Consider the following 26,669-nt stretch of genomic DNA (forward strand, 5'->3'; position numbering starts at 1 on the left):
CAGCCGCATAGAAGGCGGCGCGAAAAAGTATGCTATAAAATCCGTATGTTCACTGTCACCTCTGGCAGAGAATATCTGCGCGCGCGTGTGTGTGTGTGTGTGCTGTCGTTCTCCATTCAAAGACACACACACACACACATATGTCTTGCATCATAGACAGGACATGAAAACCAAATGAAAACCATTTTTGGGGACTTTCCCAACGGCAGTGATTCGGTTTTTGGATAATTTGCGGTTGTTCGTTTGGCTGGATTTTTGCCCAACACTCACCTGACAAACTGAAAATGATTCTGATGCGAGTGCGAGTGCGAAGTTCTTCTGGTCCTTCCGCCGGAGTTTAACACACTTGTGCCTTCGGCGTTAATCTGCGGGAGTGGGAACTGGTGTTCCTGATGCCTAATTAGCATTCGAAAGAGATTATATGAAAGTTTGTTGCACAAACCGGAGTGTATTAGCAGTCTATTAGAGATTTCATGGATAATGAAAGATGGATAGGTATAACAATATCGTAAAACGCAAAACTATAATCACTATCAAGTGGTATTTAATGCATAGATGAAGTGAGGATAGAGGAGACTTCATTATAAAAGCGTGTAATTATACCCGTTACCCGTATACCCGTTTTGTGGTGGATTTGGATGTGTTTACCAACCGGCAGGTAGCGTTTCCATCAATATATACCATATATTGTGTAGTTTTATGAATCATGCGATGAAAGTAGAGCCGCGGCCCTTGCCGCTTGGTTGAAAAAGGTGTAATCCAACGATATTCACTTTAAATTTCAGTATATAGTATATTTTCACGGCTTTTCTGGTCGGGTCAGGGAGCGGTAGGAGTGCGCTATAAGAGAGCGGTAACAGCGCGCTGTCAGAGAGCGGTAACAGCAGGCTGTCAGAGAGCGATAACAGTGTCAGAGATCGGTAACAGTGTGCTGTCAGAGATCGGTAACAGAGTGCTGCCAGGGAGCGGAAACAATGCGCTATCAGGGATCGTTAACAGTGCGCTGTAAGCGGAAGCAGCCACTGGCTCACTGTTAACCCTGCCTTTTAACAGCGCCATTACTCGTTAACAGCAGAAGAAGCTTCCTTCCTACATCCTTTCGCTTCATCAGAGCACAGAATATGCAAGCAACGTTTATGCAATTAATTTCTGCACAGAAACTAGAGCATTTTTTATTTATTTTAGAACGTGAGCTATTTATATTTTGCAAAAGTTTTCGAATGTTCCACAATTGTAACTCGGAATTAATGTACCTGAAACAGTTGCGAATTAAATTCCCATTTGAATTAAATTTCAACTTTTGTTCAAATGAAAAAAGTTGAGAAAATTCCCCAACTAGCTTTCAACCTTGTCGAGCACGCACTTTCACTCGCCCAACTCTCACTTTTGCTCTCCTTCTCTCTCTCCGCAAGTCACACTTTTCAGTTGCGAAAAAATAAATAAAAATGTGAAAACATTTATATTTTCCTTTTTGATTCCACATTTTGTGGCAACGCAACGGAACGCGCCGCATGACACCGCCTCCTTTGATGCGTGCGTAGCGATCCGCTGAAGGACCTCCCTGCAGCAGGAGCAGCCTCATCGATGGGAAACATTCGGGAAAAGATTTGTGCTCTTTAGTTGCGTGCCACGCACAATCCCAGAGCGACCATAGAGGATGCCGCCCGAAAATTTCTATGACGCCGCCGCCCAAGGGCATCTCCCGGAGCCCTCTCCTTGATCTACCCACGCCTGGAGGCAGGAGCTGGAGCTTCTTTCTTGGGGAACCTCCCATTGCTTCGTCCTGGAACCACCTCCTGCGAGAGCTTCTGCTGCACAACGGGTGGCCAATTTTTGTTTGGGTAGCAGCCATACATCAGGAATCCTTCAGTCACTTTCGCTTCCCGGTTGATGCGCGGGCAATGAAATATTCATTTAGATTTTTTTCGAATGCAACTTTCAAAGGAGTTCAAGCCGGGCCGGGCCACGCCTACCCCATTCACGGTTCGGGGGCAAGGGCTGTGACACTCGACAGAAGCCAAACAGCCCCCAAACAGCCAGCACCCCTCATAAAAAATGTAATTTCCAAACAGAAGAACCCACCAAAAAAATAAAAAAAAAGGAAAAAATAAGAAAAACATTTGAAAATTTCAAATTGAATTTGCCGCACGCTTGAAGTTTTGTCCCCGCCCCGCCCCGCCTCGGATGAATGTATGCAAAAGGCGCTGCGTTGCCAAGATTACCCAGAGAAAGACCAGGAGGCACACACACACACACACACACACAGACTATGAGGGTGGACTGGATGGGGCGACGCTTGGGCTTTGAAACATGGCCAAAAAGTGTAAGTGACATGAAAGCGGGCACACAAAGCGCACAAAAACCTTTAATAACTTTACGCTTTTTGTTTTCAAGTGCACTTTCGGGCCACGCCCCCTCCCCTCCCCAAAAAAAAACGAGATCAACAACAAAGGCCTTGAAGGCCTTGCAACTTCCACTTTGAAGTTCCTTTCAGGCACAACTAAAGCTTAGAGAAGTTTAGCCATGGATGCTCTTCCAAATCCAGATCGTGCTAATGGCACCATGGAATCAACAAACTGGGGAAAGGCATAATCAAGGATATATGTATGTATGTATTTTGTACAAAATTCCTTCTTCTCTTAGGAGTGTAACAAGGACTCTTCTTCGAAAACATTTGTGTGCGCCTTGAAGTTTAGAGGACTTTTATTTTTGAACAAAAACATTGTCGGGCCTACTCCTCAGACCATTCAATGTGTAATTTATGACCTGTTTATTGTCAATAAATGCAGCCTCCGAGCAACCATTTTGTGTCTGTGGCCAAATAAAGACAAATGGAATGCTCATTTCCAGGGGGTGGTGCCCGGCAAATATCGGAAATAAATATATATTGTACGCACTCCACACCCTAGTGCGAGTATCTGTGTCACTGGCTGGGTAATAAGTTCCTTGAAATTGTCTCCAAAATGCTTGGACACTGCTTTTTGGGTGGTTTATAAACATTATTTATGGCTCGGTCCCGGCCACACATTAGTCAATGGAAATATGAGAGAAAATCTTTAAACTGTCAAGGACTTTGGCTCTCGCAGTCGAGAGCAGGATTGGCAGGATTGCTGAGATGACAACAAGACTATTTTCTGTAATATTATTAATCCTTTGACTGTGGGGTTTCATTAAGTTTTTGAGCTGAAACAAATCCCGCAGCTGGGCCGTAGGCTGTTGTCGGATTTTCACTTATATAATTTCAATTTATAATTGGCAGTGCCCTTTGATACCCGAATACACGTGGGTGGCTTGCGAAAGTGATTTTGGTTTACAAAATGCACTTTTTAAATATGAGATTAAAGGTCTCTGTTGTTTGATTCACAAAACTAAACAAATTTCATCAAAGACATGTAATAAAGTTCTCATTTTTGTCTAGGTATAAAAGGCAGGCCAAGATAGGACTAGATAGGATAGAGGTAAACACTAAACACCCACTAAATATTAACGACAGGACAAGATAGGACTAGATAGGGTATAGGTGTCAGAGCCTCGTGTCAGAGCCCCTGCTTCCCAACAGACCTCGAAATATTATTTTGATTTAATAAATAAACTGTTTAAATATTCCCATTAATTTATTCCCATTTTATTATTTATTATATCCCCATTTGAACCGAAAATACAGCCTTTATTCATATAAATTCTTTCTACAATAGTCAGCTCTATCGAGGTTGCTCTTCTGGTTTAAATTCCTTTCTTGGCGCCAATTCCTAGAGCAATAGTTTTGGTGTCCTATCGAAAAATCGCATGGAGTTGGCAGCCCCGCCAAAGCATGTTTTAAGTGTTGTACAAGACACCTTTTTACTGTATAAGCCGTTATTGTAACAAATTTAAGGAAATCTTTTCTGCCTTAAAGCTTACTTAAAAATCCATAAAGTATTCCAAATTTATTCCTTTGGAAATATGTGTGGAACTTTTAAGAAGGTTGTCATTAAAATATGATTGAACTAAAATAAATAAGTAGAAATACGCGTAAGAAGAAAGGTTTGTTTGGCAAATGGGTATATTTATACGTTGTTTAAATAGTCTTTGAATGTAGGATACTCATAAAAACACATCAGTTGTCTATTTTTGTATAGAGAATATTATAAAATATTTTTAATCCCCCAATTGTGTTTCATTAGGAAACAAAGATGTGATTTCTAAATTGTAGAAATTTCCATCTAGGCTTCTTAGAACTCAAAGTAATCCCCCATTAATACCCTCTTAAGGGAACCCACTTAATGGGGGATTATTTTGAGTATTTCCAGGTATTTTAAGGTATTTCAGGTATATTAGTATTTTAAGAGGGTATTAAGGAAAACCATTTAAATAAACAATCTACAGTCGAATTTTCCTACCAAGAAGTTCCGTATAACGTACTTTTTTGGTCTCTGATATACGCTTTATGGAAGTTCGACTGTATATCCCGCTGTGACCCAACCAAAATACCAAACTACCATCGTTTTTCAGTGGGATTTTGGCTGGGTTTCATTTGTCAACCCATTAGTTTATTAGATTATTTAAGTATACATTTTACAAAAGTTTCAAGATTGTTTTAACTACATTGACCGTTAACTAACTGATTGCATCAGTTGAAGGCAGAAAATTCTTGAGTGAGAGTTTCGTTTCACTTGCAGTTATTTTAAGTACATAAATACGTGGCATACATAAGACTTTTCCTTGAACTTTCCTCAAGTTTCTATCGGTTGTGTTGTTGTTTTAGAAAACTAAGTACAATAGACAATACAAAAATACGCGACTCGACTATGTAAATACATACATACTGTTACATTACATACAAATAAACAAATAAAAAAAGGACGCACATAAGAATTATTAAGTAACCGACGAAGACACAACTGGTTTTCCTTTTTGAATGTGGGGGGGGGGTTTTCGCTTAAGCTATGAACATTAGTTGGTATTTGCTTATCTCTTGGTTTTCATCTCTTTCTGGTTTCTGTTTCATATTTGTTTCCGTTTGCTTTGTTTCTAGTTGCTGCCGCTACATTTTTAGCCATGAGGTAGAGCCAGTTGCCAGTTGCCATTTGCCAATTGCCAATTAATTGATTTAAAGCTACCGTTCAATGAATTAGTTAGTACATCTACTACATCTATTGCTAGGGTTCTTTTTGCTTGGGGTTTGATTGATTCAGGGGGCATACACCTTCAAATGAGTTTCGTGGTTGGACGTTTTGACATTCGTAGATCCTTAAACTAGATTGGCGTCCTTGGCCATGCTGTAGAAGGCCGACTTGGGATTGTCCAGCAGCTCTGTGGGCGAGGCGAACTCGGTGATCTGGCCCTTGTCCAGCACAATCACCTTGTCCGAGTCCAGAATGGTGTTCAATCGATGGGCAATCGTCAGGACAGTGCACTCCTTGAACTCCGTGCGAATTGTTTTCTATAAATACACGAATGTTACTAGGAACTCCCATTTTAGTGGGCCCCAGGTCTTTACCTGAATCAAATCATCTGTTTCCAGATCCACAGCAGCCGTGGCTTCATCCAAAACCAGGAGCTTCGTCTTGCGCAGCAGGGCACGCGCCAGGCACACCAGCTGGCGTTGACCCACCGAGAGATTCTCGCCGCCCTCGGCAATCTCATGATTGAGACCCGCAGTCAGACTCTTGACAAACGACTTCAAGTGGGACAGCTCCAGGGCCTTCCAGATCTCGTCATCGGTTTTGATCTCGAAGGGATCGAGATTGATGCGCAGAGAGCCAGAGAAGAGGACAGGGTCCTGGGGAATGATGGTCAGGCGAGAGCGCAGCATGTGCAGACCCATGCCAGCGATGTCAACGCCATCAATCATGATGCGCCCGCCGGCAGACTCAATGATTCTGCAAGCCACAGAGAAGATTAGACAGAGTCGCTGGCTATAATTAGATGTGGATCTTACCTGAACAATGCCAGCGTCAGACTGGATTTACCGGCACCAGTGCGTCCCACAATGCCGACCTTCTCGCCGCCGGTGATGTTGAAGCTGACGCCACGCAACACCAGGTCCAGGCCCTCGCGATAGCGCACCTGGAAGTTCTGGAACTCGACGCGTCCCTCCTCGGGCCAGTGCTTGGGCTTGTCCTTGTCCTGCTCCAGCTCCCAGGCAGCCTCCTGCTTGGTCTCTCCGTACTCCTTGATGCGCTCCACGGACACAATGTTCGTCTCAATGTCCGAGCTCATGCGCACCAGCCAGTTGAGGGTCTGTGTCACCTGCAGGGCATACGACACCGAAAGACCCACCAGGCCGGGATCGGTCTGACCGCCCAGCACGGCGAAGAGCGAGGCAAACAGGATGATCAGATTGCCGACCATTTCCAGGCGGATGGCCAGCCAACGGTTGGCTATCACCGAGGGATACTTGCACACCTGGTTCTTGTCCACCTTGGCATCGGACTCCTCAATGAAACTGTGAAAATATCGACCATTAAATTCAGTCCATTCCCTCCATCTCCATTCTAAAGACTCTCACCGATCGCCGACGTTGTAGGCACGAATGGTGGGGGCTCCAGTCACGGTCTCGCCGAAATGCGAGTAGATCGGGGAACGTGAGACGGACTCCAGACGCATCAGCTGTCGGGAGGTGGCCACGTAGAAGCGCTGAGCGAAGTAGTACAGCAGGGCGATGGGCACGATCACGGCCAGGAAAATGGGCGTGGACATGCTAATAACCACAATGGTAGCCAGAACCTATCCAAAACAACACAACACAGCAAAACGATATTAATATACGAAATTCGGGCAGTAAAAGTCGGTCGAGTGTGCGGAGAGGTGCTGAGGGTTAGTTGGAAGATCGAGATGATGGAATACATATTGGGATCGAATGCCAATACTTGATGGGAGAGGTTTTTTTGTGGGGGGGAGAGTCTTTGTGGGGCGCCGCCAATGGGTGGGTTTTTTTTGTTAGTTTCTTGTGAATTTTTGATTGGGTTAAATTGTGGAAGTTCTTTTTGTAGCAATTTGAAGACTATGCAGTGCCGACTTGGGACGCAACAATTACCTCAAACGCACACCAGATACAATCATTTATGACCTGCGGCATTTTCTGGTCAACCGATTCAACGTCTTTCGAGAATCGGGACAGAATGCGACCCACCGGCGTCGTATCGAACATATTCATGGGTGCACGCATTACGTTACCCAGGAGCATCGTATGGAGCACACTGGCCGCGTGCAATGTGCCCAGGGCCGGGGCCAGGTCCGAAAAGAATGACGTTATACCTGCGATTTGTCAATTCGGGATGGATGTTTGATTAAAATTCTGGTTTAGACTCTGATTTCGATTGCTCCGCAATCCAGACAACAAAGTTCAGTGCTCGAGAAGGTCTCTTCGAGTCGGACAACGATCTAACCCCGAATGAGGGCTCAGTCGGGGTCACCATTAAGAGAGAGAGAGAGCGACAGCCACAGGAAAAAAGGTATAGAGTCTTAAGTTAAGAGATGAGTTTTGAACGAGTAGAAAACATGCTCCCGCTCCAGTCAAACTTATGTTGTATATATACAAGCAACTTTCTAGGGGTATAGAGTACCGGAGAAAGCCTCAAATTGCTACGAGTATGATGGGTATCATTTAGTTTGTTAGTCGGGTTGGTCTTAGATTAGTGTGTAGGTTAGTCACGGAGAACATACCCGGAACGCTTGCGAGTTAAAGACGCGTGTTAGTTCTGGCAATACCAAGTCCAGTTTGTATATATCGTTTGCCAGGCGATCGAGTATTCGGGCCCGCGGCTGGATGTCGAAAAATGATTGCGGGGCATGCAGTATACGACCGAATAGATGGGCAAACAATTTCTGGGCGGCAGCCAGGCCGCCAAGGTAAACGAGAACTACACAACCTACATAGGCAACGACTGCGGATATCGAGGGATAGTGTTTAGAAATTTGTGTTGGACAGAACTTGTACTAAATATTTGAGTAAGTTTAGGACCAAATCAGGACACTCATTGGGGTGTTAAGGGACCAATACTTGGGTTAGTGTAAGGAACGGAAACAAGATTTCTTTAACGTTTTGAACTGAAGAGTAACGAAGGCAAACGATACTTTCGGTGGGGGTTACCTGAAACCCTGTGCTCAGGACCATTCGTATATTGATCGGCATTACCAGGTCCAAACAGTGGATATCGTTCGAGCAGCGATCCAATATGCGACCCTTGGGCGTTATATCAAAAAACTCTGACGGACAGTGCATGAGATTGTTAAACAGTCGATGGAATACTCTGGATGAGGCATGTAGGGTGCATGTGAAGAGTGTTATGGCGGCGCCGTAATTGCAGAGACCTGACTTTCGTTGAATGATTCGAATTGATTTGTTTTTGATTCAAAGAGATAGTAGATAGTAGATAGCGGAGTGTTCATGGAAGAGAGAGTTGAGTTAATAATGTATAAGTCTTAGATCGAAAACTTGTGCCAGTACAAACCATAACTCATAATAATTCGCTACAAACCAAAGAAAAATATATTCTTTATAAGAATAATAACTGGGAGAACGGAGAGAACTGGAAAAAGGTAAGGTAAGGTAAAAGTATATGTGCAAATACCATCCAAATGAAGGTCATAAAGGAGTCCAGGGTGGCGGGCAACTCTTCGTCGACGATTTCCATGTCACCGCTGAAACTATTCAAGAGACGTCCCAGCGGAGTCACATCGAAGAAGCGGCACACGGAGCCCCGTATTATCACATACAGGAGCTCATTATGTATCACCTTGGCCGCCTTGAAGCCGCCCATGTAGACGACCACGACCGCAGCGTAGGCTAACACACCTGCGATTCGAACCGAGGAACGGATCGGATTGGATGGATTGGATTGAATCGGAAAGGATTGTCAATGACATGGGTATCGTTCGGGTTTCTAAATGGCTATCTGGATGAGGCGATCGATCTCCTACTGCATTAGCTCTCTGTCACCTAAAAGGCTTACAAATTAAGGGCTCTGAGACTAGGGCGATCTTCAGAGTGTGTTTAGGAGACCATAACCCCTGGTTAAGGCTTGGATTATGCTTAATTAATGATCAGTTCCCTTTAGGGCTTGCTCACACATGACACTCTCTCTCACATCAAGTAAAGGCATTTTCGAGTTCCAAATGAGGTTGTTTTTTGGTTTTGTTTTTGTTTAGTATATGGATGAAGCGGTAAGTGAAGCTGAAACTGAAGTAGGAAGGATGCATGTTAGGTAGTTGTGTATTAGATTGCAGAATTTTGTTTGGGTTAGTATTTTGTTTGTACAGCTGGGTGTTACGTTGCGGGCCAATGCGCCATCGGTTTGGGGGTGTGCGTTGGGATTTTTGAGCAATTTGTAAGGTTCATTCTTTACCCCGAAACATGTGTTCAACAACATGGCGAACAACGATGGCAGCGCACTGTCCACCGTGTCGATATCCTTGGAGTAGCGACTGATTATGCGACCTATTGGCGTCGTATCGTACAGTTCCATCGGCCATTTGAGGCCTCTGTTCAGCAGACTGCTGAAGATCTCCGCTGAACAGTGCAGGCCGCCCATTGCCAGGGCCAGTCCCGAAAAATATTTAGCTACCACTGCATGAATCGTAAAAACGTTTTAGCCACATACTTATCGTAATACAACTCTGTTGTTCATGCTCATGTTTGTCTCTTTTTTTTTGCTACAAGTGTACGCCGGATAGTAGGTGTAAGGTCCCGGAAAGTTAGTGATCACATTGATAGGATTGGAGTTAGTGTCAAATTTGCTGTTACTTCGCGAAACGTGCAGTGGTTTTATACGGGGGGATGCTGGGGTTTTGGTTACAGTGCCAGGAATTCCAATTGAAATAGTATTTTTCTAGTGTATGTACAGTCTCGGCAAGATAATTTAGGTACAGTCTAGTCACTAGCTACGATATACGACATACATGTATGTACAAGAGCTTCCTGTTTGCTTAACTTTCTTAGCCCAAATTCGAAAACGTTTGAGGAACTTTGTTCCTCTGAGATTCAGATTCTTCGATGATGATTGTTGGGAAGGAATGTGGAGAGTACAATGTGTTTCATAGCCATAAGACAGTTGAAAGATTGAAAAATTTACTCGATAAAAAATCGGTTCGATTAATAATTGACTATCGATTCCTATTGGCTGCCTTATAGTTTTGAAACGCACTGCTTATTGGTTGAACATTTACCGCAAAGGCTTGACTTATGACCATGCGCCACAGCATGGGCAGGGCATTGTCAACGGTATCGACATCTTTCGAGAATCGATTGACAATGCGCCCAAGGGGCGTGGTATCGAACAGTTCCATGGGCCAGCGGAACACAAAGTGCAGGAGTCGCTCGTGCAGCTCCTTGGAGCAGAATATGCAGCCAAGGGCCAGCGTGAGTGAGCAGAAAAAGTACGTAATAACTGGAAAATAATAATCAATTTTTAGGCTAATCGAAGGATTAATTGTAAGCATTTTCAGCGGACGCAGACACAGGGCATGAGAACTTTTGATACGCTACGGAGGGGACCTGACCTACTCAGCTATTTGAAGAGAACAGTCGGATGGGGGAAGATGGGATCGGAGCTCCCTACAGATAATTACCAAAAACACTTGCATCACGGCGACGCGCAAGTTGAGGGGCAGGGTATTGTCAATGGTATCGATATCCTTGGAAAATCGATTAACAATTCGGCCCAGAGGCGTGATATCGAACATCTCCATGGGCCAACGCAACGTGGCATGGATTAGGATACTGTGCATATACCGGGCACTGTACACACAGCCCAGCGACAGTATCAGGGTGGAGAAATATCCGGTTATAACTTTGGGAAGTGGAAGATTGACAGACATTAGATCCATTAGTGACCCAAACAGGTAAACCCCGACAAAACGATTGCCCAACGACGATGATTAGTAGTAATTGTGGTAGTATTCGTGTTGGGTAATGCATGATGAGCAGGCCGAACCATGATCGATGATTGATAGTAAGGCTATCCCTCTGTTGTTGTTTGGTGTCGTGCAAGGATTAATTCTTAGTATCGAGTGCCATTTTGAGTGGCATCGTATCATCATCATCATCATTATCATCATTTACCATGAAGCCCTGGCCCAAGACGACACGTATGTTGAATGGCAATACATTATCGATGGTATCGATATCTTTCGAGAATCGATTAACAATGCGTCCCAGCGGCGTGGTGTCGAACAGTTCCATCGGCCAGCGTAAGTTGTAGTACAAGAGCGTTGTATGCAAGGACCGTGAGCACTCGAGACAACCCAATGAAATGGCCAATGATGAGAAGAAACTCACTGACACTACGATTGTGTGTTCGATTGTTTGTTGTTGTTGTTGTCGATAATTTTGTTGTTGGTGTCGGTAGGAAGCGGGGGAGGGAGAATATCGGATAAATTATTTGTACGCTCACACACACACACACACACACACAGACAAAAGGAGAACCGTTAGTTTGGGTGAATGTTCTGAGCTACGATAACAGGTTTCGATTAATCGATTAGATCCTGTACCGCAAATTCAGAACATTTGAGTGCAGAAAGATTAGTGTTATATATCCATCATATGGCTAGGGATAATATCCCTAATATATTGAAAGCCTAGTGTGTGAAAGCCGTGCAGCGCATTCGCAATAATCTTGTGTTGTAGTGTTCTAAGCGTGTTCTGTGTTTTGTGTTGTTTCAAGCCAAAGTGTGGTTGGGGGTTAATTGTTTGAGGAAAGAGGGCAGTGGGGCTAGGAGGCTGTCTAGAAGGTAGCTGAGCAGCATGTGTTCTCTCGGTGCCAAAGTAAGAAGCAATAATAAAAAGAAGCATCAAAACATAAACGAAAAAACCCAAACACCAAACATAAAATGTACTAAATAAACGAAAACAAACATAAACCAAAAAGGAAGCACAACTAAGACATAAACTTAAGCAAAAATAAAACCACAAAATGGACAAACGAACATGAAACAAATACGTTTTTCAATATATAAACAGCGATCGAATCACAATGGACTCACCTTGACCGAAACCGAATGCGCCATAGACACCGAGGTACATGTCCCTGAGTCCCGTATCGTTGCCAACATTCTCATCGTTGGCCCACTTGGTTAGCCACAGATTGGAGCCGATTTGGAATGCTTGGAATACAAAGTTCAGCACGAGCGTGGCCACCGACAGGAAGATGCCAACGCTCTTGATGTAGTGCTTGTAGACGGCAAAGTCGACGCCCCCAGTCTGGGACTTTTCCGTCTCGATGAGCTTGCCCTCGACCTCCTGCTTCTTCTTGAGCGAAGCGGCCGAGGCAACGGAATCGTGCGAGTTCTGGCGCCTGGTGCGACGTCGCAGACTGCCGCCGCTGCCAGTGCCCATCAGACTGTCGGCAGAGGTAACCGAACTGCAGACAAACAAACAAAAACATTAGGATTACGAATGCCATGGCTCAACAAAAGGTCCCCTGTACTCACATGGAATCCGACAGGCTTTCAGTGCGCGCCAGCTTAATGGCCTTCTCGACACTTCCAAGCAATTCAGGGACATCACCGGTGCTAGAGATTTGGCGTTTAATCTGATTGAGCTCTTCCTCCTCGGCATTGCCGTCTTGCAGATGCTGGATAATAAAGTCGGCAAAGGCGCCCTTGTTCTTCACGAGCTGATCGAACGTGCCACTCTCACTGATCTCGCCCATTTTCAACACATATATGCTGTCCACCTGCGGCAGGAAGGTGACACCGTGCGTGACCAAAATGCGAGATTTGCGTGCCAAGAGTCCCTTCGGTCCGATCACTTCTTCGAAGATGTGTTTGCCTACGTGCGAGTCGACGGCACTCAAGGGATCGTCCAGCAGATACAGATCTGCGTCGCAGTACACCGCTCTGGCCAGGGAGATGCGCTGCTTTTGGCCACCTGAGAGATTAATGCCCTTCTCACCGATTTCCGTGAGATCTCCGGCCGACAGAATGTCGATATCGGCACGCAGGGCGCAGGCATCGATCACCTTGTTGTAGCGCTTCCGGTCGTACTGCTGCCCAAAGAGGATGTTGTCACGGACCGTCGCATTCTGAATCCACGCCTGCTGGGGCACATAGGCCATCTTGCCCACCGTGTTGACAACGCCCGCAAGCTTCTCCATTTCGCCGAGGAAGGCCTGCACCACCGAGGACTTACCGGAGCCGACGGTGCCCACCAGGGCCACCAGATTGCTCTTACGCACCTCAATGTTGATGTTTCTAAGCGTAATCTCATCGCCCCACGAAAACTCGCCATTCTCAATGCTCATGGGATGGGCTGGAATTCAAGAAAACCCTTTATATATAATCCTTGGGTATTTTACATTCACTTACGTTTGGAGGAATCATGGAGCACGCTGTTGGGGTCAAGTTCTTCACTGTTCAGGAACTTGTTTATACGCTTCACAGAAACTTGCGTCTATCGATCCACACATGGAAAAGGAAATCGATTAGAAATGCTGCCACAATACGCAGAAGTTTTCACACGGAAGGGGGTTAGTAGATGGGCGGTTTGTAGAGGGGGAGAGTTGAGAAGGAAATGCCCCAGTCCAGAATTTAATGAATGCGTGGTATCCCCGACATCTGCCGAGGCAATTATATACCCCCTGCAGAACGACGAGTATTTAAGGGATAAGGAATGGGGGCTTTAAATTCGCAGAAAAAAGGGAAATCTTCACTAAATTAATCTAAATGAGATCTTTTAATATCATTTCAAACGGAACATTGATACTCGACTCGAGATGTACAAGCGAAAAGTGTCGAAAAGAATGTTAAGAAAAACAAAATACATTGCGTGTGAATGACACAGCACAATTATGCTCGATTCGAAAGGTACAAGCGAATGCGACAGAATTTAAAAACAACATGCATGTCGTCTACATGACGTGACAAAATTTATGCTAGACTCAAGTTTCGCTGATAGGGGTTTTCTTTTGTTGTTGTTTCCCTGCTTCCCAGTTCATTCCTTTACGATAATGGGAATTAAATTTCCGATAAGATTTAATAGAATAAATGAACGGACAATCATGCCTAATCAAATATTCCCTTCCCCTAGAAATACTACCCACAACCTGCAAGAGATATCAGAAAAAAAACCCATAAAACTCAAATTCCAATGAAAAAGGCAGAGACCCACAACCAGAAAAAGTACAACAAGTATGTGGAAAATCGGAATTGGGTTGTTTCGGACAATTGTGAATCCCAGAGAATGAATGAGATGAAATAGGAGCTTTAGAAAATGGTTTGAGGATCTAGGGGATCTCAGGATCGGATCAGTGGTGAGAGGAGTGTACGTTGGGGTATGTAAATTTGTTTTCGGCTAAAAAAAGAAATCAAATTCAGTAAAATAAACATAAATCACAATCACAAGAACGGCACAGTAGTCGAATCGATCACAATGGTGGCCCGGGGAGGGAGATCAAAGTGTTGTGGAAACATATCCCATCCATGGGGGCCACCGCTGTGATCGAATTTGGCGATATTGCAATTGGGATTAAACTTACTTGCACCAGGTTGGTGATCAGCATGGGCAACATTGTTAGCGGAAAACGAAGAATGTTGAATAATGATAATGAGACAAAGGTTTTGGTGGCATCAAGCACATTATTTTCATCGATTAAAACGTAAGTGGCAAATGTGACTAATGAAACCTAAAAGATAATACACGAGATTGTTTAAAGGATTTGCATTTGAATTCATAAGTTTTGATTTTGGTTGGTTGGTTTTTTTTGGTATGGATTTGGAGTCGATTGTATGCACCATAGCCGAAGATTAGGAAAAGATGTTCGTGCCGCTTCCTTCATCATCATATCATCATCATAGCCTTTACCTCGGCTATGTCAACAGTCAGCATAGGCAAGACGGTCAGCGGGATTTTCATGATGTCGAATAATGCGAGACTGACAAACACTTTTTCGACGCTCAGCTGATTCGCCTCGCTGGTCAACACGTAAGTGGCAAATGTGACCAGGGAAACCTTTTGTTTTTTAGATATTGTATATAGACACATTCGGATAGTTCCAAGATTAGTCCAAGTCCAACAATTGATCGGCGGCGCACTGGCTGCTGCTGTAACGAGATTTCAAAGTGTGGCCCGTCGGGTACGGGGCGCATATCTTACCAGGAAGGGGGCACATGACCAGAGGAAGGATGTGCTAGCATTCAGATAGGCCGTCGATCGTAGAGTGGCTATCTCCTTGTCACGTATGTCCAGCACTTGCTTCTCAAAGCTCGGCTCCCAGGCATACAGCTTGAGGACCTTCATTCAGGAATACACAACGTTAGAGAAATATCTTTATATAGCACTGGGACTCAGACTCACCTTAATGCCACTCAAAACCTCATTCATCAGTTTGACGCGCTCGTCCTTGTACTTCATTTGACGTATCTGATAGGTCTTGATGCGACTGGCAATCACGCCATTCACCGGAATGAGAATGATCATCACAGCCAGGCCGGCGAGCACAGACGGGCCCAATTGCTGCCACAGGAAATACAGAGCCAAACCGATTTGCAGGGGCGCCGACCAGATCATGTTCAGGTACGTGGTCAACTCCATGAAACGCTGAGCATCCACGGCCATCAGGTTGACAATCTCGCCGACAGTGGACTCCTTTTTGGTGGCATTGGAGATGCGCAGGGCCTTGCGATAGATGGCATTGATGAGAGCCGTGCGAATGCGCAGTCCCACAATGAACATGCGATGGAAGTATTGGCCAAGAATGAAGGTCTGGGCGGCAGCCAGGACGAAGAGCGTAACGGAGAACAGGATGCCCTTCCATTCGGGCTGGGGATCGGTCCTCTGGTCCTCCACAAAGCCAATGATCAGACTAAGCACCTGCGGCTGGGCAAACGTCAGGGTGTCGGTGATGAGCTTCATGAGGGCTCCGAACAGGAAGACGCCACCAAAGGACTTGTAAATTGGCGGCATAATACTGGCCATGCCCTTCTTGCGTCCAGTCTTCTCTCCATGCGGATTCTCGAACGTCACATTGCCATTACTGAACTGCGCCTTGGGCTCCGTCTTGGAGCGACCCTTGTAGTTTTTGCGCACATTCTGGTTCCAGTGATAGGCAAAGATGGGCATCACCTCGGAACAGCTGTCCTGAGGACGCAGATCCCACAGATGCTTCTCCTCCAGCGGATTGCGGTAGCCCTTGAGGGCCATCTTATCGAACCACTGGTACGTGATCCGCGACAGGAAGCTGGCCGACAGTTCGGGTATCTCGTTCTCGCCTCGCTGGTACTTGGTCTGAGTGGGCTGGCCGTCGGCGAAGCAATTGAGCAGCAGCATACAGCAGTAGAGCGTGAACGACACAAAGAAGCTCACGTACATATACTCCTCCCAGGAGAAGTCCGATTCGGATGGCTGCTGCGAGTCGTCGATTTTGCTGCGATCCGCTGCGGCGCGCACCTCCGTGCGGCAGCGCGGTATAGAGAGGACGGTCAAAAGGAACCAGAAAATGAACTGGCAGCCTGACGTCTGCACGCCGTACTTCCGATTCAGCGGTATGAAGATGAAGATCAGCAGGAAGGTGACAAACTTGATTATGGGGCCCCACACATCAAGGTCGTACAGAGGTAGCTCCGAGTCGCCGCCCTTCTTCACCAGGGCCATGATCAGGTCGAGGGCTGTGATCACCAACAGTCCGAGATTCACCAGCATCTTGCTCACACTCAGCTTGTTCCATGGTATGTTTCTGTCGAGGCTGGCCTTCAGATAATAGAAATCAAAGACCACAAACGCCCAGTAGAAGGCGCAGGGCATCCACACGAGGGCCGTCTGTTCGAAGCAGGGCGTAAAGTCCGGATTGTTTGTATACCAGGTCTCTGTGGCGTTCTACAAAACCACACAACACCAATTGAGATATATTTAATTGATTCTTGGAATTTGATCGGCAGATCTATGACGCACCCAGAATGTGGATCCACAGAACCTGTCCATCGGCGAACCTATATCCTCCGCCATGGCTTCTGATCTTGTCTAGTGCCTACACCACGTGCACCTCTTGTGAGAATTTTTGGGATTAGGGACGTAACTATAATAAGAGAAAGAAAAAAAACAAATTTAGCCAGCTGTTCCGTTCTCAAGCGGCACAACAACAATTATCTGTTGGTATTTTTCGGCTGGTATATTATTTTCTATGGTAACCAGGGCTGACACATTTTAAGAAGAACAAATAGCTGATTTAAAAAAGTAGCTTCTCATATATTTACAACTCATAGAGCACCTCATAGTTGTGGCAGCATTAATAGCTGTGGCAGTTTCCCGCAAATTGAAGAGTATCGAAACACGGCATATGCATAGCTAAGTATCGGGTTATTTTTGTATATTTCCACGGACACAGTTTTGTTTTATAAATCCCAAAACATAGCTAAATATATATGTATTTCAGATAGCCCGAACTATAATATCCAGAACTAGCTAAAAAATCTCTAATTTGGCAACAGTGATGGCAACATATGGCATTATTACCCTATTCACATACGGTCACACTTTCTTCAATTGTGACAAGTTGCCAGCTCTGCTCTAAATTTGGAAAAATTGTGCATGTAAAAAACAATCAAAGTTACTTTACGCTTTATTATTTAGATTTTAATTTAAGCGAGCGAGCTCAGTAAAATAAAATCATGGCACGCCGCACTAATTTTATTGATGGCAGCGACAGTTTTCGCGAGCAGAATCTACGTTTTGTTCGGGTAAGCCAAAAACACCGCAGCGAAGAAGAAGACAAGGTTTTTTTTCGTGCAAAAATAGTTAAACTCTCGGTTTTCTTTGCCCACAGAATGAGTTTGAGGATAATGTTAACCAGTTCTTTGGGGGCGCCAACCCATCTGGCAATATACAGCAGCAGCAGCAGGCGCCACCGCGGGACGCTTTGATTGTGCAACCCACACCAGGTGAGTGGTGGACCCGGCCCGACCGACTTGCCGGCCGGAGAGTTCCCTTCCGGCGGTGGAAGCCCAAGAATGTGCGAAATTCTTGCCGGCCAGGCATGACACCAGTCTAATTGGGAACAATTACTCTTTATCTAACACCTGGCCGTGGGGCTAATCTCTACGAGTGCGAAATCATGTCTATCAGATAGACATCTTTCACCCTGTTGTCGCTATCGATTGCGCGCGCGGTACCCCTAACAATAGAACAGTGAATGCGCGCTAAGTTGTACAAAGCCCAGGCCAAATGTGTCCACTTTAGTGGCTGTTTAGTTAAGAACCACACCACTTGGTATAATCTTGTAATCTTCTTTTTTTGTTGATAATGGAATGGGAAATCCGTCGTGAAGGTCTCACCTCCCACTCCACTGTTGCCGACAGTTTTTTATGTCACTGTCAATGACGAATATGCAACAAAAAACTAGTTTTTCCCCAAGACACAATGGCTAATCTTGGAGCGACCACCACACGAAACCCCCGGAGCAGAAGTTTAAGGTGTCTGAGGCGGCTGTGTGCGAGCTAGTAACATTTTATGGGCGCTAAAAACTTGTTTGCCGCGTCAACGCGTGTTTTAAGCATTCGGCTTTAGATAAAATTCTAGCCGCTGAAAACGAGTATTAGATTTTTGATATAATTAGCAGCGAAAACCTGTTCCCCCTCTCCAACAGGCAATTATATAATTTTATAAGCAAAATACATTTTGTTGCCCTTCTTTTGATAAAAATGTACAATTTCATATGTTTTCGCTTTCCCTAAAGAAATTTATCTAAAGAAATTGTGCACTGTCATGATGAGATGCTGGGTTGACCTCCCCCGCGAAGAGTCGTCTGATAAAAGCACTGGCTCTTCCTTGTTTAATGCAAATTTTAACTCAATTTTCGTGCTGTGTATTGATTTTGTTTGCTTTTCAGCCGGTGAATATGATATATTGTTTACAGGTACACTTGCATCATCTTTTTTAGTCAACAACGCTACTTGATATACAATATTTATGGACACTTGACGGTGTTTGCCTGTGATCGAAGCGATAAGCGGATCGCAGTATCTTCCTGGCCCTCAAGAAGTCCTCTTCCCGATTGCTCACTGTTTTTACCAGTTTCCCCGCTATCTATATATGTTTTTGGTCACGAAATGGCTTCTTATCGCGCTTTTATACTCGATGCTTCTCTGGGAGCACACTCCACACGAACTCAGAGTCTCTCTCTCTCTCTCTAGTTTTGAATTGCACTTTATAATCCTTGTCGTGTTTCTTATCGCCTTCACACTTGCTCTAGTTTGTTGTTCCTCTTCTACGAACAACAACAATATAATTTCCATTCCGATTATCATGGCCTCCAGCAGAATCTGTCGAAGCTACTAAAGATACCATCGGTTCCAAGGCCTGTAAAAAACGCGTTTGCCCATGACGTCAACCACGAATTACAAAAAATCTAGCCATAGCTATTAAATTTTCTCCATTTGTACTATGTAATTTCATTCGAATAACCTCGCCGATATCAATTTAATTATTTTTGTAATTTTTTTGTATCAATTAAACAATTGCGCCTGAAGCATGACCAAACACTAATTGTTGTTATCAAACAATTTGGTACGTGATTCACCCGCTGTGGCCCCAAAACGGGAGAAATGTTTGAGCGCGGGAAAACGTTTTAAATAATTTCACAATTTATAGAAACGAAACTCACGCACCAGCCGACAAAAACCACGCACACACTTGTTACGCCTCGCGGACGGACGGACGTACAAGAGAATCAATGCGATGCGACCAAAATGTCACTTATAATTACCTCTACGTATACGGCGGGGGAGAAGAATCGAATAGTATGAAAGGCGGGGCACAATGAACAATGAACGGAAACTGAACCGGCTCGCAACCAGCTGAAAAGTTAACTGAATGCCAGCCAAACGTTGCGGACAAACTTATTTGTTTGGCATTTCAGTGTACGAAAGCACACGCAAAGGAGAGCGCTCATATACTAGCTACCCTATAGCGCGAGAGAGAGATAAACCCCATAAAGAGAGAGCAGAGATATGGGTAAAACAAAAACGAAACCGAAGACAAAACCCAGCGATAGATATCGGGTGCCAAGAGAGACAGTGGGAGCGGCGTGCTCGTCGCACTCTCTCAGACTTTGATCAATTAAATAGATGTAAAACTCGGCTTGAAATTACAGTTAAAAGTGTGAGAGCTGGTCACACTGCAAACCCGGGATTAACTGTGTATATGCCCCGTCATGGCCGATGGGCAAGAGATAACGCCGGCCCGGCTACACTGTCCCTCTCTCTTCTCTCTCCATCTCTTAATATAAATCAGTACCTCTCGAATTGAGTGAACAACATACTACATACACACAAATAGACACTTCCAGATGTGATGAAATAGTTAAGGCCCGAAAGAGCTGCCGACTCTTAAAAACCACAAACAAATCTACTTCAAAGAGGGTTGTGTGGGGCGGCAGCCGCCCAAAATTGGCGGATTTAATGGGTATATTTGGTGTATTTGTAATTGTTTGTTTTGTAGTGTTTTGCTTACTATATTTTATTTACATTTAATTGAATTATTAATTGAAACGTTGAATGAGTAGACCGGAGTAGACCCCAGTGACTAGTCTTAACCAGAGTTCTTCCTTCCCTCCCTCTACACTTTTACATAGACGGCAATGAGCTGGACAGTCGTCGCCAGTTCCTGCGCCAGTTGGGCGCCAGTCCGGCAGTGGCACACGCCCTGGCCATGCGCACCCTCGAGGTGCCCAATTTCGATCTGCGCCACTTCCAGCGGCGCCGCTATCGCTTGAGCGTCGAACTGGGCGACCGACAGTCACAGCCCGAAATTGATGCCGTTGTGCTTCAGTCGATCGGCACTCTGGTGGAGAAGTCCGAACAGAATCGAATCCAGAGTCGTCCACGCACACCGTCGCCGCCGCGCAACATCAACTGGCACAACAATCGCGACATATCGCCGCAGCAGATTGAACGATCACGTCCACGCACACGAGATGTCGATGATAACATTCGGGGCCGTCCCAGGGGCGCACCAGGTCTCAGGGAGATCCTTCCATCAGGCCCAATAGAGGCTGGCCCACCCCCAGGTCGCAGGAATGATGTGCCACCGGCAGGCCGCCGGGATGACAATTTCCCGCCAGGACGCAGAGATGTTGCTCCACAAGGACGCAGGAATGATAGTCCGCCGGTTCCACATGGTCGCAGGAATGATTGTCCACCTTCTCCAAGAATAAACGTTCCACAAGGTCGCAGGAATGATGTATCACCAGGTCGCAGAGATGCTGTTCCTTTTGGTCCTACACACAATATTTCACCAGCTCGCAGGGGTGGTCACAGAGATGCTATTCCATCTGCAAATGTACCAATAGTACGCCGCAATGAAGCCCAACCAGGACGCAGAGAGGCTGTTCCTTCTGGTCCCAGAAATGATGTTCAACCCGGTCCCAGAGAGAATGTTTCACAAGGTCGCAGAGATGCTGCTCCTTCGGGGCCCAGAGACAACGTTCCAGCAGCACGCAGGAATAATCGCAGCGACGCTGTTCCACCTGCTCACAGAGATATTGTACCACCAACACGCCGGAATGCTTCTGGTGCCAGAGAGAATGTACCATCGGGGCGCAGAGCACCACCAGGTCCCGGCGCGGCAATCCCAACAGTTCCCATGGACTCAATACCTCCTCGTGGCCAGCCGATTGCTGGAGCAGGTCCCAGAAAGACTGTACCGCCAGTTCACATTGACCCTGTCCCACAAGTAGGCCGGAAGCAGGTTGTTCCACAAGGTCCCAGTGCGGTACTGCCACCAGTACGCGGAAAACATGGCCCACACGGCCGCGTAGAGCCTGTCGCAGGTCGCGGCCCTCCAAGTCTCGGAAAACCTGCTGGTCCCCCAGTTCGCGGAAAGCCTAATCCCCCCAATCGCAGGAACAATAGTGCAGGCCCACCCGGTCGCGTAGAGCCTGTCACAGGTCGCCTGGCACATGTGCCTCCAGGTCGTAGGCAGCCAGGCCCACCCGGACGTCGGGACAACAGTCAAGGATTTGTCGAACGGATAGATCTGACGGAGATGTCCAGCCATGTGTGCAGTCCTCCCCACTTCGACGGCGGTCGCAATGATTCCTATCCGAATAATCACCCAGATCGCTTTCCGAACAATCGTAATGAGAATTTTGAGATCAACAATCGTGGCATGGATGCAGAGTTTTGCGGCCAGCCGGACTTCAATGATCCACGCTTCAACGACGCCAACCGCGGACCTGGCCCTGATGCCTTTTTGGTCAACCAACGTCAGAACATCGATCGCGACGACGACTTTCAGCGCCAGCAGCATGGCTTTGATCGTCCACAGGGGCAACCCATTTTTATGGGCAATCCAAACACAGAATTTTGCGATTCTGAGCCCAACTTTGGGGGACAGCAACAGCAGTCAAGACAAATGGGGGGACGCCCCCAAATTGGGAACAACTACCAGCGTTTTTTCCACAACGATCAAGTAACGATTCTACGTACGGATTTGGTCGATCACAACGAACGCAATTTCGATGGCAACTTTGGCGATCGTAGTCCAGATAACTTTGGTCCGAATGATCGCCGCTTTGAGGGCAACTGTCGTAATCTTGGGGATGCTCCACGTTTCAACGATGACAGAGATGGCCGGCAGTTTATGGATGAAGAACGAATTCGTGGACAGCAGCAGGCGGATAATTTTGGACGTCCACAGGAACAGCGGAACGAAAATTGGCGTTTCTACAACAGCGAGCCGGAGCGCTCTCATCACTTTGATCGCAGCTTAGAGCGCAACGATCCGAACAACAGAGATCTGCGTTTCAATTTGAACAACGATCCGAACAACAGAGAGCTTCGTTTCAATTTGAACAACGATGATCGTAATGCACACGGACGCGATCGTATTGATCGTATCGATCGTAATGATCGCTTCGTTGACGACGACAATTGTCGTGATCAGATGATGTTTAATGACTCTGGACCTGGACCCTTTCAATCCAATCAAATTCAGTTCGGTGGCGATCACCGCTTTGAGAACGATGGCGACTTCGATCAGCAGCGGCGCCAGTTTGATGGCGATTTCAATCAGTTTCCACAGCGAGAGTTTGACAGTTTCCGTGACGATTTCCAACCAAATCATTATCAAGTCAATGTTGATATCGACTATCAAGACAGAGGAGACCAACGTCGTCCTATGGATCGTCGTAATGATCGCTCTGGCAGTGGCTACCGCAACCCAAATGCTCACAATCAAGAACGCAACACAGCCAGGAATACAAACCGTTCCAATCAACCACGAGAGGCTACGCGGAATGCCAATTTTGGCGGTTCCCATGAAAACCGAACCAATTCATCCGCAGATCGTGCCGCAAAGGCACCAAGAAATTCAAACCCTGTAGCCAGAGGTGGCAAATCAACCGCTGGTCCAAATCCAAGTCAGAATCAGAAAAAACCAAATCAATCAACCATACCAGTTAAAGGTGGAAACCCTGTGGGCAAGAACACTTTGGCTGGCCCAAACCAGGAGGCCACGACAGTCAGGAATCTGGCCAATCCTGGTGGTGTCCCGAAGCCAGCAGCCGCCGCCACTCCAGGGCCTAGGAAATTGCCGGGCAAGCCGCCAGAGGCAAACCCTCGTGCTGGTAAGGTTAAAAAACCAAAACTAGAATCGTTTCAGATATCGCCAGTAAATGTTGAGTATCCCTTGAAACTTTTACTGGGGATGAATGATGCGAGAATGCAAGATTAATGGGTGCGGCAGGGATGCAGTCCGGTTTAGGGGAGCCTTGAGCTGTAGCTCAACTCAATCCTTAAAATTTGATCCTGTCGAAGACAATCAAATTGGTTAACAAACTTTTCAAAAGAGCCCAAGTATTTTTCTTTTGATGTCTCTTCAAGGGGCACTCATTCGCTCAATCCTTCCATCGTTTCCTTCCATCGCCTAAAGGGTTAAAAAGCTGCTAAATGGATATGAAGCTGCTCTTCAAGGGAGTAATTCCCTATTCCCAATCCATTTGGATTATCCCTGATACGAACCGAACCGACTTGCATCCTCCGCCTCGGGTAGAATATGTCTGCAGAATATAACACCGGGTTTTCCCATCATTTTACAGGACAAAAGCGCACCGCTGAGGAAGCGCTGCCCGTTGGTGGCGAGGTCAAGCGACGCAAAGTCATCAAGGGTAAGCGTTTCCTTATCGGCGGCAGAAAGCTGCCCTATGTCGCATTCGATCAAGTGTTGCCGCAGGAGGAGGCGGAGTCCTATGCTGTGACCTTCTTCGAGCAAACACCCAACTACAACACGAACGTCTATGCCAACGAGGATGGCAAAGTTGTGCAGGGCCACGAGGACGATGATAGCTCGGACACCGATTCACTGGAGTTGCCCGAAAACACAAGAGGCGGGGGCAGGCAATATGGTAAAAAACAAAAACTCAATCGGATGCGCAAGGAATGGACCGCTTTGTATCGTACGAAGAGCTACAAAGACTGGGACTGCTGGTGGACGGATTACAAGTGGTGTGGGAACGAGATCAACAAAGTGCTGGAGAAATTCGAGAACCGGAATCTGCAGCATCGCTTCATACCAATCTACAAAAGATACACCACCGAGCAAGTGGTCAACACGGTCTTAAAATTGGGACACGTGGCACTGGAGAAGAACACATTCAATGTGCAGCGCAACATGCGGGCCATTTTCTTGCTGATGGACAGTACTTTCCTCCAAAATCTGAAGATGGAGAATATTGAGCAGCTGGAGAACTTGATACGGCGTGTGCCCAACCATTTGTGGCTGTACAAGCTCCGTAGCATGGTCTATATGTGGTCGAAATATCATGAAATCTTGAAGGACCCTCCAAAAACTTTAAGAAAAGCAATACACAATGCATATGCCAGAAAATGGAAGACACCCATGTTCCACTGGCTGGCCAAGCAGGCCTTTGATGAGCTTCACGTATGTTCCAAAAAGTAAAAAGTATTCCCCAATCAAACTGATATTTATTTTCTATCGATGTACCCCACAGGCAATCAGTGAAATCTCTTGGCCGGATCACAATCGTCTCTATCCGGGCATAAAGAAGCCAACGAAGAAATAAACGATATGGCAGATACCCCTATCCTTTAAAATGCACATAGATTTTTATATACTCGTAGTATCGATTTGTAAATTGAATTAGAACTGAATAAAAATTCCCCTCCACCTTGACTCATGTGCAGTGTGCATACCAAATAACCAATAACCAATAGATAATATCTCTAATATCTGTAATATCCCCTTCGATTAAAACACTAACGTCCAATCTTGCTTTCGTCAGGATTCTGTATGAAGAGCTTCAAGGTGAACAGCACTGAGAAGTTCTTCATCAATGTGTGCCAGGCCTCGGAGGTGCCAGCACCCGAAGATGTCACCGAGGAGGAGCTGATTGCCATACTGGAATCACCGACACCGGGCTCGTTTCGTGTGCCCATGAGCATCTCCGATCCGCGACACACCAAGGATCGGTCAGACAAGACCGTCGATGTCTGCGACATTGCCATCAATCCACAGTTTTTGGTCAAGATACAGAAATCGCAGCTTTTCAAGAACTTCTTTCAGCAGCTGGCCGCCGAGGCACTCAGCGAGAAGTACAACGTACAGATATCCATGGAAAAGATCATCACCCTGAACAATCGCAAGTTTGTGGGCACCCTGGTCTCGCATCGAGTGCGCAACGCTGATGTGAAACATGTCCAATCCCTGTCCGGTAAACTTGCCGCTATTGAACCCGGCAAGGATCAGAAGGCGTCTTCGAAATTGGTGCAGGAGATCGATGACAAGTATGCGGCTGCCATCAGGAAGATCCGCCAGACGGCGGAGCTGCAGTACAAGCTACGTGCCCAGATCCGCGCTGATGCTGTTCATGAAATCCAAGCCGAGATCTACCTACCGAATTGTGTATGTAGCTTTTTTACCATATAATATTGTATGATGATGTATATTGACGATAAATCTATTTGATTCGAAAGGTCTCCTCGCACGAGATAAACCTGGATGTTGGTGAGGATCGCATCTTGGTCGAGTCCCGAAAACACGGCTATGTCTTTGACAAATTTGTCAATTATCGTCTGCAACAGGATCGTGCCCGTGCCCTGTTCGACAAGACCAGCAAGGTGAATAGACATGATTTCCTAGTTATACCGAAAAACTGCTTTATATAATCTAAAACGTAACTATCTTTCAGATGCTACAAGTCCGCATTCCTGTTTACAGTCAATAATAAACCATAGAAAACTCATGTTCGCCTTATATATTCATAATGTTAATAAATAAATTGTTTCATTTCGAAAATGTAACTAAGCTGTTAAACCTTTTTGGTATATATTTCGGAAAAAGCTCCTCTTAATATAGTTTTTTGAATACATAAATTATAGCTATTATTTTATTGATATAATCGCTAAATATCATTAAAAAACATGTGTCACTTTACCAGCAGTTTTGAAACAGTTGATCGAAATTAGAGAAAAATAGTTGATGTTAAAGGAGCACAAAAAGATCGCGCTATTAAATAGGGATATTCCCATGGAACTTTCTGAGGTGTTCATTTCCCACGGGGGAAGAGCCGTCAAGACACAATACGGGTCGATTACGTGCTTATTATTTTTCAGATAAAAATATGTGCAAATATACCTAACAAATTTGCAGTTTATTATTTGTAAATATGACAAATGTTTATATGTTTATATAGTGCGATTTATCTTTTCTGAGTACTAAGTCGCAAGAATTCGCCAGG

The 26,669-nt window shown here is 45.7% G+C and overlaps 2 protein-coding genes across 24 annotated transcripts; one reads left to right on the forward strand and one right to left on the reverse strand.

Moving 5' to 3' along the window:
• Nucleotides 1-4,483: 4,483 nt before the first annotated feature.
• On the reverse strand, nucleotides 4,484-20,197 carry MRP (Multidrug-Resistance like Protein 1). Of its 22 annotated transcripts, none has more exons than XM_015181040.2 (13): nucleotides 19,680-20,182; nucleotides 16,871-16,994; nucleotides 15,278-16,795; nucleotides 15,077-15,214; nucleotides 14,786-14,932; nucleotides 13,291-13,375; nucleotides 12,415-13,234; nucleotides 11,968-12,344; nucleotides 7,648-7,868; nucleotides 6,491-6,708; nucleotides 5,921-6,427; nucleotides 5,480-5,861; nucleotides 4,484-5,422 (listed from the first exon to the last, which is right to left on the reverse strand). In XM_015181040.2, the coding sequence occupies exons 2-13, from the start codon at nucleotides 16,922-16,924 to the stop codon at nucleotides 5,231-5,233; spliced, it is 4,659 nt and encodes a 1,552-aa protein (XP_015036526.1). In that variant the 5' UTR covers nucleotides 16,925-16,994; nucleotides 19,680-20,182; the 3' UTR covers nucleotides 4,484-5,230. The 22 variants fall into 22 exon arrangements, with proteins under 22 accessions (XP_015036526.1, XP_015036522.1, XP_015036521.1 ...); XM_015181036.2 differs by lacking the exon at nucleotides 7,648-7,868 and adding an exon at nucleotides 8,556-8,779; XM_015181035.2 differs by lacking the exon at nucleotides 7,648-7,868 and adding an exon at nucleotides 10,150-10,370.
• On the forward strand, nucleotides 17,416-26,245 carry Pih1D1 (PIH1 domain containing 1). 2 transcript variants are annotated; one of them, XM_001355858.4, is made up of 5 exons: nucleotides 17,416-17,655; nucleotides 17,742-17,856; nucleotides 20,547-23,540; nucleotides 24,012-24,853; nucleotides 24,924-25,105. In XM_001355858.4, exons 1-5 carry the CDS (start codon nucleotides 17,587-17,589, stop codon nucleotides 24,993-24,995), a joined length of 4,092 nt encoding a protein of 1,363 aa, XP_001355894.4. In that variant the 5' UTR covers nucleotides 17,416-17,586; the 3' UTR covers nucleotides 24,996-25,105. The 2 variants fall into 2 exon arrangements, with proteins under 2 accessions (XP_001355894.4, XP_015036511.1); XM_015181025.2 differs by lacking the exons at nucleotides 20,547-23,540; nucleotides 24,012-24,853; nucleotides 24,924-25,105 and adding exons at nucleotides 25,215-25,834; nucleotides 25,906-26,049; nucleotides 26,121-26,245 and having other exon boundaries at nucleotides 17,432-17,655.
• Nucleotides 26,246-26,669: the final 424 nt, after the last annotated feature.

This window comes from Drosophila pseudoobscura, chromosome 4, assembly GCF_009870125.1.
Source record: "Drosophila pseudoobscura strain MV-25-SWS-2005 chromosome 4, UCI_Dpse_MV25, whole genome shotgun sequence".
In the NCBI taxonomy this organism is placed as follows: domain Eukaryota; kingdom Metazoa; phylum Arthropoda; class Insecta; order Diptera; family Drosophilidae; genus Drosophila; species Drosophila pseudoobscura.

What these genes read in the sequence shown, in the direction of transcription:
- MRP (XM_015181036.2), bottom strand. Translation starts at nt 16,924, where the DNA reads ATGGCGGAGGATATAGGTTCGCCGATGGACAGGTTCTGTGGATCCACA. An exon ending in AGGTTTTGAGTGGCATTAAG is followed by an intron (nt 15,215 to 15,277) that starts GTGAGTCTGAGT and finishes TCCTGAATGAAG; the next exon opens with GTCCTCAAGCTGTATGCCTG. An exon ending in TTATGACCTTCATTTGGATG is followed by an intron (nt 6,709 to 8,555) that starts GTATTTGCACAT and finishes TGTTTTGGATAG; the next exon opens with GTTCTGGCTACCATTGTGGT.
- Pih1D1 (XM_001355858.4), top strand. Translation starts at nt 17,587, where the DNA reads ATGGCACGCCGCACTAATTTTATTGATGGCAGCGACAGTTTTCGCGAG. An exon ending in GATTGTGCAACCCACACCAG is followed by an intron (nt 17,857 to 20,546) that starts GTGAGTGGTGGA and finishes ACTTTTACATAG; the next exon opens with ACGGCAATGAGCTGGACAGT. An exon ending in AGAGGCAAACCCTCGTGCTG is followed by an intron (nt 23,541 to 24,011) that starts GTAAGGTTAAAA and finishes ATCATTTTACAG; the next exon opens with GACAAAAGCGCACCGCTGAG.